A 13,657-nucleotide genomic window follows, 5' to 3' on the forward strand; every position below is an offset into this window, starting at 1 on the left:
CCAGGGAGCCACTGATTGGGGTGTATGGCCATGCTGTTTCAGCTGGCCATATGGATTCGGAAGGAAGCACTGAGCCAGAAAAAGCAGCGGTGAGACAATGTTTATTTTGTTTTATTGAACAATCTGCTAATATTTATTGATTCCCTTTACTTTAATCTTTCCTAACTTCAGCAGTGGTTTTTGAATGTGCTGTTGATATGGAATGATTTTGTTGCCAGTTTGACAGTAAAATTTTGATAAAAGAAAGATTTGATAAGATTTTAATGCAAAATGACTCCTACGTTGCAATTTCAGTCCGGTCCTCCAGGTTCTGATTGACAGTCTTGAATAGAGATGCTATGTGGTTATTTATGTATGTGTATTTGTTGGAGAGGGTAAAGCTGTCTAGGTTTGCAAGGGATAAGATGCATCAACATCGTTTGGAGCAGCAAGAAGTTCCGCCTATACAGGGGGAGTGGCAGAACATGCAACGATTGAAGCAGAACTTTAGACACGTTGCATGTGACGTGGGCTCAGACGACACGGCATCTCTGAAAGGTAACGGTTGACCTCAATGAATGCTCCTCCTCATGCTTACTGAGACTCATGGAAGCTCTGTAGTCACCATAGCCTGTTAATCTCCTTCCCATCAGATTTGCAGCGCAACGGTAGTGTTCTAGCATCCACGAAGGCTGAACTCCTGGATGATTTGCCCTCGAGCCCCAACAGCACACACGCACCCAGAAGCCTGGTCAAAGGTTTGAGTCCCCCCATTCATCCCAGCCCTCCCACGGCTCCTTCCAGACGCATGCTGCCACGACGCCAACAAGCCCCCAGTCTGAACAGAGCATGTCCACCCCTTTCAAACTGCTCTGGTGAGTGTCACCTGTTATTCTGCGCTTCATGCATGGTCACTGCTCTTGAGTAAATAGATTTGCTCTAAACACTGTATCACACAATTGTGTTTTAAAGGCCCTGCACAGTTGTTTTTTTAAAAATGCAAAAAACCCAAAAAAACCAAACATATATATTTCAAAGAATGTTAAATATTCCAGTCACCTTCCTACTATCATTTTTTTAACCATAAAACAACATTAAAAAGAGTGTTGTCCTTTTACCATTCTGCTGTTTGGGCATGGACCTCAGAGGATTCATTGACAGCCTCTGTGTGAAAAGCTATTAGGGGTCTCTGTCAACAGCAGAATCCTTGCTGTGTTTAAATAGACTAATCAATTAGAGGACACCACAGTTCGTATTTTAAGAATACATTTATAGCAATATCATCTGTGCATTTATTACATATTGATCATGTTTACATTAAAGCTATTAAGGAACTTTAGCTAACTAGCGTATATTCGGCTGGTTAATCAGGTCTAGCTAACAGGCTTTGACTACGCACGGAGAGAGCTAAACATGGGACAGGCAGAGACTGGTGGCAATTTCAAATAGTGTTGGTGTATCATAACGTTATAAAAAATACATTTGTTGACCCAAATTGCACAAAATTAGCAAACGTTTGCATGTACTAACGTTTTGTTATATTTTCCATTACTTGCTACGGTATTGAATAAAGTGTCGAATGAAAACAATGGCTGTTAATTAATATCAAAGACTTACTAACTTATCAATATTACCTCCAGTAAGTGTGGGGAAAGGTGTTGTGTTTCAGTTATAGTCGGCAGGCAAATCTAGAGCTGTATTGAGCTCAGTTTGCAAATTATTTCACAGTAAAATGCTTGCTACAAACTCTTGTATTGGGTGTCACTTAGACCCCAGAAAGAAATTTGAGCAACCTTGATTTGGTCTTGTTTTCTGGAATAAAATGTAGAGTAACCCTTTTCCCGTTTGTATACAAAAACTGAGCATTTGTATGTACATGTCATCTCTGTTCCTTGAGAAGAGCTATGTGCAGTGATTGAAGTGTAGTAGGGTCAGTTGATTTCACAGTTCATGTATATGCAATATTACATAGCTTATGATTCACTATAGTCAATTAGTGTTATCTGTGACATCAAAGATAACACCACATAAAGTGTAAGTCCTAAATAGAAGTTAGGCGGTATACAAAAAATAAAACAATTAGAGGTTGTTTTATGCACTCTACAATGCCCAATAACTACTGAACTGAAGCAGAAGTATGAAGATAATCACATGCTTCCAGCTAATACAACATTTTGAGTAAGGAGAAAAAATACTGTGCAAGGCCATTAAATGTAGTTGGCCATCTTGAATAATGTTATGTTTTGCAGTCAAGTTGATTTGGAACAAAGTTGAACTGGTAGCCCTAAAATAAGTAGTCAGTTTGTTTTTGTTGCGGTATTCCTCTTTAGATGAACTCACACCAGGAACCCCCAGGAAGAATCCCCATGAGCGGCTGGCTTTGCGGCCGTTCTCTAAACCGGACCTTGCTTTCACTCAGAGCTTCAGACAGACTGCTTAGCTCTGATGACTGGTAAATCTCATACCTGTAAAATTATGAAGCATTTGGCTAGGGTCAAGTAAAACAGTTTAGTAATTTATGATTTTCTGCATATATGATACATATGCTTAGAAATTAGTAAAGTGATTTTATTGCTATCACTTTTTTCCTTTTGTCCCCTCTTTCATAACCTTTTTTCAGTTATGATAGCCTACTTTTACAGTTTGTGTTTGTCCAATATTTTCATACAGGGAGAAGAAGATTGATGGCCTGATACTCATGCGTAGTTTAGCACGGTATCACTCTGATGTGCTTAGTAGTAGGCTTCATGATGTCTGCCTTGTTCTTAATCAAGAGGTAAGTGACTATATCTGCTCACTATTGCGTCTGACTCCTTGTAACTTCCTGTGAATCTGTCTGATTCCTAAAATTAACCTATAATACCGTTTAATTTTTTGTCATACACCATCAGCATATGTTATTGAGACATTGCTGCCAAAAACTACACAGATCTTTCAGTAAAGTTAGTATAATGCTTGAAATTATTATAAAAACAATTTTCATCTAACGGCATTTTAGATAACACATAACACAACACAAGCATAACACAAGCTGGAATGTCTTCCCCCAGGTTCAGAACTTACGCTCTGGAGTGTCGCGCGTGGCGCTGGTGACCTTGGGAGAGTTGTACTCTGGTCTGCAGAAAGGTATGGACCAGGAGATGGAAGCTACTGCCAAGGTCCTCCTCCACAAAGCAGGAGAGTCCAATGCTTTTATTAGGCAGGATGTGGACACAGCCCTGGACTGCATGGTGCAGAACTGCACCCCCACCCGAAGCATGAATGCTCTTCTCGCTGGAGGACTCAGGTCAGTTAACTTGCAGCTAGCTTTCAGCTATAGCTTTCATCTAGCTGCAGCAGTCAAGAGGCCAACAAATGAGAGCGCTTTGGCTGCTGTTTGCTATTATTTTCACTTATCCTTTGGTGTTTCGAAATGTTTTTTGGCATTGGACAGTATTTTTGTTGATTTATCCTCTTAAAGATTTTTTTTAAAGCCATCAAATAGAATAGGATAATTTGATTATGCCTTTAGTTCATAGATAAGTGTATTAAGTTACTTTAAAGATGAAAGAGTTAAACATTGCACTGTATACATTGACTAGATTACTACATATTTGTTATTATGTCATTCATTTTTGAGTGCCTTTAAATATTTCCTTCTCTTTTCTCGTTTGTGTTCTCCTCAAAAGTCATTTGAATGCTGCAGTAAGAAAGTGCACTTCTCAGCATTTGGCTACTTTGATAGAAAAGATTGGCGCTGACCGCTTATTGTCTGGGACAAAAGGTGTGACTAATCGAATTCTACCTGCAGTCTCCAAATTGGCGCAAGACTCTTCCCAAGAAACCAGGTTGGTACCAGGATCAGATGGAAAACTATCAAAGCTTTTCACATGCCCAGATAGTAATCTTTTGGTTTATTCTTTTAGTCTCCTAACTATGACACTCTGAAGTCAGCAAATGCAGCTAAATTGTAGAGTAATAGAAGTTTTTTAGACACAGAGTGTCTTGGCAACTGGAATTGTGTCCTGGTAAAATAAATATACTAATAAATATTGGACTCTGCTTAATTGTAGTAAATGTAGTAGACTGGTACAATTTGTTGGTGTGCTGTGAGTCACCCTTAAGTTCCTCCCTCATGGTTCTCTCATGGGAACGGGGCTGTTATTTGTCTCAGGTACTTTGGTCGCCGCATGCTACTGTTCCTGTCGTCTCATCACGACTTTGATAAGATGGTGGAAAAGTACATCCCTACCAAAGACCTGCCCACCATCAGGGCCACTGTCCTCACTCTGAAATCCAAGGTGACAATTCAGCACAGTGTCTATTTGTATATATGATTAGGATTTTTAATTCCATTCAGCCACTATGCTGTAAGCTTACTGACTAAACAAAGCTTATTCACTAAACTTATTCACAGTATTAGTGAAACCCACCTCAGAGCTGACAAGGTAGACAAATGTTTTAAACAAATACTAAAGTACAGAGCAGTGCAAGGCACCACACATTGTACACAGCAGTATGTATATACAACAAATATATTAAGCCAAAATCATATATTAAAGATGTCAGTGTACAAAAAGATGAGGCAATACAGTTGTCTCCTAGTAAATAGTTTGTGATCTCCCATTATAATAGTTCAAATATTGTATTTACAGTAAGGTATAGATATTGCACAGTGCAGTCCCAGACCCAGTAGTTAGAAACAAAGTATGAAACAACATTTGGTCTTCATTATCTGGAGAGTCATCACCCAGTGATGCTGATGTGGATTTAGGTCCCGGGTGAGAAGCCTCAGGATACCCCTTCAGCTCGAGGCAGGCGCTATATCCCTTGCGGTGGAATGAGGTATGCCTCCTCTCTAAACCGTCAACCTCAGATTGTCAGCAGGTGAATTTTTAAACAATCAAAGCAAAAAACATGAGTTCCTATTGAAACTGCTTTAATCTTTCTAATTTTTGATGGTGATTATGTTGTTGTTGTTGTTGTTGTTGTTGTTGTTGTTGTTGTTTTAAATTTATTGTGACCACATTCAATTTCTTTTTATTACAATAAACCAATCCTTACATTTTCTCTCTTGTTGTGTGTGTTCAGCAAAGATGCCAGCAAAGCACAGGTCCACAGCATTGCAGACAAGACCAAGTACATCAAACAGCTTAAATACACAGACAAGACAAGGTCCAGGTGTGTGCAGGCGTGGCCACAAGTGAGGATCCTCCCAACTGTACGTGGCGGGCCAAACCACATGACTCGCGGGAGATGAGCGTTCTGTGACACTTATTGCCAAGGTTCTATTTAAACAGACTGTGAGCACACAAGGGGTCACTGACTTATGGCATGAAGCTGAACTCAGAGTCAGAACAGAATGACCTCAGCAGCACTCTAGGAAGCCAATCTGATATATTCAACACTTGCTGTCTGCAGAGATGCTGAGAAGTGCTTTGCCAATTCTATTTGATGTGTATTTTGCCTTAGCTTTCCTGGTGAGCAGTTGGCACAGGACTTTCTTTTCAGAATTTAGATCTGCTGCAGAGGCTTAGAGTTATGATGCCCACAAGCTGCTGTAATTTGAGGTGCATTAGTGCTGGAGGACAGGTGGAGTTTAGCAAGTAAATATGGTTGTAGCCATATTATCAACAAGGATAATGGAGTTGAGCCTGTGCAGATTCTATCAGACTTTGCTAAGATGTTGTGTATACATTTGGCTGTCAGCTGGGCCCTGCACTGGACTGACCAAGTATTTTTTCTTTAACTGGAATAAAAAAATGTAAATGTTTTCAAGAATAACACACTTGTTGTGATGTTTTATGGTTTATTGTTTAACAAATTAATGATATAGAAGTCTATTTTGGTCATGACATCAGTATGGTAAAAAATTAAATACTGGAATTAAATTAAAAAATTAAATACATGGAACAGGATAATCACAACATGATTATACAACAAATTTAATTTATATATCCAAAATGTATTAATTTTATGAGATACGATCTAGTAGTTCTTTTCTGTGATATGAAAAATATTTTGTAAAAGGGTGCTATGTGTTGTAGTTTCTGATTCTTATTTTCACTTCTTATATATATATATTCCTGTTAGATCATATAGAAAATTTGTCATTGTTAGTATGGCATACTCCCTTGTGTAACCCTTTTCTTTGACACGCCACCCAGCACAATATCCTTAGATTCAGCCTTAACCTTTAGGTCGTTAAATGTATTGACACCCACAGTATAAGTTGTGCAATGACTGATAAATTATTTTGCTTTATACACACTACTCCAGTGTGACATTTATTTCTGTGTTCCTTTCAATAAAAAATAATCACATAGTTGTGGTACAAAGTTTCTTCAACAAAATTCCCTTGCTAAACAAGAGAATTCATTCTAAAAATGTGGATGTTGGCAGCTGTCCCTAAACATTGTCAATTCACATCAGAGTGTAACTGGCAAACTGTCAAGACTACTGCAGCTACACATTCTTCTGTTTGAAAATGTGTGAAGATGATCACTGTAGATCATTGAGGCACCTCTATCACTGCAGATCAAACTGCCACTGATTTTACCCCTGATTTCCACTACCTGAATGCACAGACTTTCATTCTTAAAAGGAATGAACTGAAATAAAATGCTATTTGAAAATAATTATTGCTCATACTCTGGGGAGCTCAGATTAGATTTTAGGACATTCTCATTTACAAACAGTCTATCTATTTTTCTATTTTTATTTTTCACTATCTCAGGAAATTGCCTATGTTTATAAATGCTTACAGCTGATGTCTGTCATGAACTGAAACAAAAAAGGGGTCAATCTGACATTTTAGAACTTGAAAGTTGTACAATGGATAAGATAATGTTGTCTTGACATCATGCTCAGAACAAAGAAACAGTAACCTCCCCAAGAAGCAAGAAACCTCCAGCATACACTTCCAAAAGGGCTCAGTAACTGGCAAAAGTGGCACAGTGACTTCTGTTGAGCTGTAACTCACAACCGCAAGGGCCTCTGTGAATTATGACTGCAATCTGAAGCATTAGTGCCTTTAATCTCATGAAAAAGCCTTAGCAGCACGCAGCCCATTGGCTGAAATAAGATAACCTAGCGCAACCTGGTTTTATGTGATAAAGGAGCCCTGACACACAGAAACACAAGGTGTTACCTTTTTCGGCACATGTATAAAAAGCGTGTGCAACGCACAATTATAAGTCAAGGTGAATCCCTGTGTAAAAGAACTGGGAAAAGTGAAATATATACTGGAGAGTGTGATGAATAATTAGGATCTTCTGAGTCTACCATATGGCACTTCTATTAACACTTATAATCATATCCATATTCTGCTATACAGTATCCATACGATGAGGGGTGGTGCCTGTGGTAGATTATGTTATATAGATGTGCCTATAGTATTTGATTTGCTCCCCTGATAAGCCTTGTAATCCTGGAAATCCCTGCATTGTCATTTTAGTCACTCACTGGGAAGAGGCTGAGTTTTGTTAGAAGTTACAAGAGGTGGGTGTGGATTGTTTTACTTAGCCTTTATTGTTCTGCAGTTCTGCGATTATTTGTAGTCATACACAGTGCAGTGATTGTTTTACTTAGCCTTTATTGTTCTGCCAGTTCTGCGAGAGATTAAATCAAACAATATCACATGTGATATTGCTTTTATACAACAGTTCCACAAGTGCCATTTATTAGTTAACATTAATAATCTACAATATGTTATGATTTGTTTGTTTATTTACTAATTTATTTGGTTCTGTCAACACAAATAGCTCCGCAAATGGACTGGTACTGAACTGTCACCAAACAACACAAACATTTTCCCATAGGGTGCTACTTTGTGGAGGTTTATATTATCACAGGCCAGCTACTTTTATAATGTACATTTATCTGCATGTTCCCATTTATTGTGCAAACAGAAAAATATGAGCCTGTTGACAAATCATTTGATGACGTGACTCTGATGAGATAACAGAAAATGTTACAATCTAAGATAGATAACAATTGTAATTAAGGGTTAATAAAATGCACTTGTAAAGCAGTGTACCATTATACTCTATATCAGCACTCATGAAATATCTATCGTCTAATCAAAGAACTAACTGTTCTATAATAAACAATATCATTGGATTTTAATGTTGAGCTGAGTTTTGGTCTGTCTTGTTCTTTTTACTTTTACTTAATTTTCACAATAATACACACAACCATTTACATGGAACTCCAATTTCATTGTGCCAACCCTTCCATTTTTGCACAATAAAAGATGTCTAAAAATTACCGCAACACACATTCCAAAGTCATAAAAAATATGTGATTGCGCTGGAAGTGACAGAGTGTACCTGGAGTCTCATTCAACCTCTTTCTTGATATTCTGCTGGAGATGCTTCCGAATTGACCTGTAAGAGGATAGAAACTGTCTGGGGGTTTATGAAACAGCCAGTGGTAGAATGCATGTGTACATGTGTTTTGTATGAGAGAGAGATCGCAAGAGAGAGATGTAGAGAGATCTGGCTGCTTGCCCAGATTTTGTATATATAGCCTTAATGTTTAGCAGACACATTTAGGCCAAGATTTTCCACAACATGACAACAAATATGCCATGACAAGATTGGTTCATTTAGGCCAAGGCTAAATCTGATCCTGGCATTTCATCAGCATTTCTCCTGTGATATTTTATAGTGACACTTAATAAGGCTTGTAGAAATACAACCACCCAGAACCTTCAACTTCCCAAGAATCATTTTATATAATGTGAATGGTTAGTGGCTTTCATGGCTATGCAGAGACAATGGAAAGACCGTTGGTCCACCAAAAGCTTTAATCAGCTACTTTGGGTGGACCCACTTGCACATGAAAGCAGTAATTTAAATATTCAATCCATTAACTGCTTTACAGTTATGCAATTGTCTCCCCTCTATGATCACCACATCTGTCAGCACATTTTCCCCTAGTCCTGTCTGAAGCAGAGCAGAGCCCTGATCGATGCCATTGTTTTATGAGCAGGCTTTAGCAAGTAATTGCTTTCTCTTTACACGCTTCTCAGAAAAGACACGTTCTTTGTCTTCTGTTACTCAAAGGTGGTTCTGTGTCCTAAAACAACGTCTTGACCTTTCAACAATGCTGCCACACTGAAAAAAAGAAGGCCAAGGAAAAAACAGCTTCTATTCTTAGACTCTCTGGCACTCTAAGTGCTTGCTGATACCTTGCTGACTGCAGTATCTCCTACACCTTTCCAACTGAGAGGCTCCTGAACTTGCAGCACCTCTGTCAATTAATCAATTGCATAACAAGAGTTCATCCACTCTATAATTGAGGGAGATACCCCCCCTAATCATTAATGCTCATCATTACAAAGACCATTAGTGTAAGCTGATGAAAAATTACTATTGGTCCTGATCAAACAAGGTTTCATAGACTTTAATGAGCACAGCAGACGCAAGGCTACACTGGGGGTCTGCAGCCTTTTGTAGTGCTTATATTTTTAGGACTCATGTAAGGTGCCATGTGCATTGTAAGCTGTTGCCTTGGAAACAGGAGAAGCCATAGCACTGGCTGTGCAATGTTGCATCATTCATTGTTATAGCTTTCAAGAAAGCCCAGGTTGAGGAAATCATACATTCAAGCTTTAATGCATGCTTTCATACTAGTGCATAGTCCCAAAAAGCATTTGGAAATGGATGACAAACAGTGGCCACTGCATCCTCCTTAAGCCCAGAAAGCAAGAAGAAATTCTGAATATTGCAGCTAAGAAACCAATTTGTCAGTAGATCCAAATTTGGAAGACATTTCATGCCATGTCCGGTGTTCTTTGCAGTGATGACCAGTCTTACCTAAGCATTTCATTATTCACTGCTGATTTCCAGATATTTGTCACCTGGGATGCCCTACAGTGCTCCTTGCAGTCATAAGCACAGTTGCCCAATGAAATTCATTCAAACCAAGCTTCATTCAGCTAACTGACCTCTGGAAAGAAAAGGTGATCACAGCAGAGTACAGCTAGATCAGAGATAACCATTCTCAGAGCAGTTCAACTTCACAATCTCTTACCCTCTTTTGTACCAGGCCACATTTAAAGTGAATAAAAGTAAGAGGAAACTTGGCATCATTAGGTAGCAAGATTTGTTAACCACTACACTGATTAAACTGTGCTTTATGTGCAATTATTTCTGAGGATACAAAGCACTCAAATAATCTGAATTTTCTGATGTTCATATTGTCTTCTATATTAAAGCAATTAAAATGTTGGTGGACTGATTCCATTTTCCAGCACAGTAATTTAGCCTTTATGTACTTATTCATGTAGAGCCAGACTATGATAAATCTCTCTCTCTCTCACTCACTCACTCACTCACTCACTCACTCACTCACACACACACTCACACACACTCACACACACACACACACACACACACACACACACACACACACCACATAGCAAGTCATATGATACAGGACAAAAAAAGGTGCAGTAATTTTATAATATGCAGTGTGAAGCACACTCTACGTTACCATGAACATCACAATTCCCCCTACAATTTTTTGCAATTTTAAAAAATATGCTGGGTGAAGTGATGTATAACTCTGGACACATGATTCAAAGTAAACAATGCCACTCCCCCACAGCAAGGGATGTTGGTGGCAGGGGACAAAAAAACAAGAGTGGTTTAACTAAATCCTTCTAACTGAACAGAATATACCACAGCAAAATTCGATGAAAGATGCAGTTCTTTTATTACAGCTCTTTTACACATGTCCATATTGAGAAACATGTCATTTTAAGTCTGCTGGCCTTAATATTTTATACATGGATGCAGCAGCTGGGAAGAGAATGTTTTTGTCAGTTGCTCTTCAGTTGTCCAGAGAGTACAGACAGCACATACCCTGGAACAAATGCAATTTCCCTCTTCATTAAAATGATTGTTTTTTTTTTATTATTATTATGCCAGAAATGGTTTCCAGCAACATGCTTTCCTTTCTCAAAACTGTGTTTGGACCACTCAAGGACCTATATTCACCCATTCCTCAGGCTATTTAAGTCTTTTTTTTTTTTCATAATCTTAATGCATATTCCATATGCAGGTTGTCAAGGTTCAGATGGCTTCCTGGACAGCAAAATGAAGGTTAAATGCACATTTATAATCAGTATGGAATAATGCATTCCATTTTGTGATTAGCGATAGACGTGGTTATTTTTACTCCATCCAGATTAATGAGGTCCATATTCTTATTGGTCCAGTTTCCCTAGAATGTTTGCATTTCTCCAGATTATTTGTCTTTGTATTGCTAATCCTAGCAAGCATTGTTATTATTACAAACTCAGCCTGTATTTAATCATTTTTTATTCATTTAGTCTTTTAATCATCTTTTCTTATACAGACACATACATAATAAGAGATATGCAAAATGTATGATGTATAGTCAATGTATCATATCTAAGAGCCTTTTATCCCGTTTAATGCCTTTTAAAAATCTTTTTTCCAGTGGCATATCAGAGTGTGATTCCTGCTATGCCAAAAGTATTATTACATATTTTTTCCTTTGGCTGGTTTCTGTTCCCATCTCTCCAGACTCCAAGCCTCCTGTGCTGTCCCATTTCTCTTTCACATTCTCTCTCTCTCCTGCCCTCTCTCTCACTCCAATAATAGCATACTTCCTGTGGCTCCTGTAGTTCCATTACTAACTGTAACGCTCTCTGAGATCCTAATCATGCTGTATCAAGTGTAGGTAGACACGAAAGCAAAGGGACCCAGTAAATTTTCATATGGTAGTTTACACCAAGATTTGTTTGGAGATCTGTTTTCTGTTGTGATATGTGGAACTCATATTAGCTTTTGATGAATTGCTATAAAGAAATATTATGAACCCATAGAGGGGTGTCATCATTTTTATTTGAAATATGAATGGATGCTGAGGAACACAAAGGTGGGAATACATGTGTAGGTTAAGTCAGGTTACAGTGTGATAAGTCTCTCCCACCGTCATTTAAACATGCTTTTCTAACCATAGTTTACTATACCATGTAATGGATACCTGAGTCTTAAGGTGGACCCCTAAGGCTACTGAAAAAATGACACTCATGATCTCTGGCCATGATCTCTTTATCATATTTGGCCATGCTGGGATGCAGAGAGCACTACAGTATATATATTTCTTGCAGTTCTTTTCAGTGTCTATAGCAAATGGTTGTAAGACAGCATGTCTTTGTTTGTGTGAGCTTGTGTATGTGTGTGATATTTGGGAATGCCAGTCTTGTTGGGTGAATGGTCCATGGTAAGGGGAATAGGCCCTACAGCAGACCTAAATCTCCCTCTTTCCCTTCATGCTATCTGCCTGAACTGGACCCATCTCTCTCATACACCCACAACTGCAGAACCACTCTATGAATTTCAGATATTAGGTTTTCAAGAGCAGCTACAGCTTTGGAAAGCAAGCCATTAGGTTTCTTGTTATGGAAGGAATAGGAAAATTGGCTGTTCAGAACAGAATGGTAATTGAAAATGAAGACATCAGTGAAGGAAAGTATGTCTATAAAATGTTATCTAAAAACACTCTTTTACACCAAGCTTTCAACATGAGTTAAGAACAGGTTGCTAACCCAAGCCGAGAGCTATGCTGGACCTTTGTTTAAACCACGCTACTCACTGTTTAAGCAAGAGTTGACTCAGATCAAGCTGTTAACTATGTGCTAACATTATTTATTAGTTAGCAGCTGATATGTTCCATCTAAGCTATGTATAGCTTATGTATATAGCTAACTCAACATTATAAACGCTGTTTGATTTACAGCAGATATGAATATAGAAAAATAATATGAATACTGCATAACTTTGACAAAAAAACATACATTTAAATTTTAAATGTGACGTGGGTGTTTTGTAAATAGCTTCGACCTAGGTTTTCTGTTTGATGTAAAAAGAGTCTCTTCCCACATATAGATTTCTGCAGTTCCTCCTACTAACAAACTGCCTGCTTCATGCTGGGTTAAGTATAAAAAATATAAATCAGTAATAAATAAAATTTATAATCAATAAATAAATAATTGGTAATAAAATTGACAAATGTGCACATTTGCACAAGAACTCTACAGTCTCCCCCTGTCTAATTGAGTTGAACATCCGTATACTCACAACTGAGCTTGCACACTTCTCTGATATTGGGATTGTTCCCTAATAAATGCTGAGCCTCTTTTGGGGGCAGATCATCCAGGGCCAATCCCCCCTAGACTTCACAATACCCTCCCATAATAACTCCATGATGGTTTTTCCTTTGTATACTTTCAGAACCTAATAACAATGTTTGGGTTTTTTTACATTATTGCCTCTACCTTTCTTATAGCAGGCCTACCTTACATTTGCACTTAAGTGAAAAGCAATGCTGAGAGAAAGAAAACCATGTATAAATATCAGATATCTGTGCAAGTGAGGAAGTACAGTAGCTTTAAGGTGATAAACTAAACTATTGCTAAAAAGGTGCATATCTAATGTGTAAGGAGCACTATTTGCATAAGGTGGAGTTTATTTGAAGATGACTGATAATAAAGGAGCAGAGTGTTCATAAGAGTATATTTCCCTAATGTATGCCCTAATAAAAATTCAGCAAGTTTTTTTTTTTTTTAAATGGCAGAAGTCTTAACGAATGACCATCTGCTAGCACACGGGCTTAAAAATCACTGAGCGTGGCAACAGGCTGGGTGCTGTCTGGAAGGAAC

General features: G+C 38.2%; 1 protein-coding gene across 1 annotated transcript; it reads left to right on the plus strand.

The window, feature by feature from the left end:
• Positions 1-404: 404 nt before the first annotated feature.
• LOC118240695 (TOG array regulator of axonemal microtubules protein 1-like) lies at positions 405-5,721 on the plus strand. Its single transcript, XM_035522207.1, has 9 exons — positions 405-537; positions 633-826; positions 2,310-2,431; positions 2,650-2,755; positions 3,030-3,265; positions 3,648-3,806; positions 4,133-4,259; positions 4,733-4,803; positions 5,050-5,721. Exons 1-9 carry the CDS (start codon positions 405-407, stop codon positions 5,216-5,218), a joined length of 1,317 nt encoding a protein of 438 aa, XP_035378100.1. The 3' UTR covers positions 5,219-5,721.
• Positions 5,722-13,657: the final 7,936 nt, after the last annotated feature.

This window comes from Electrophorus electricus, chromosome 23 (genome assembly GCF_013358815.1).
Source record: "Electrophorus electricus isolate fEleEle1 chromosome 23, fEleEle1.pri, whole genome shotgun sequence".
NCBI lineage: Eukaryota > Metazoa > Chordata > Actinopteri > Gymnotiformes > Gymnotidae > Electrophorus > Electrophorus electricus.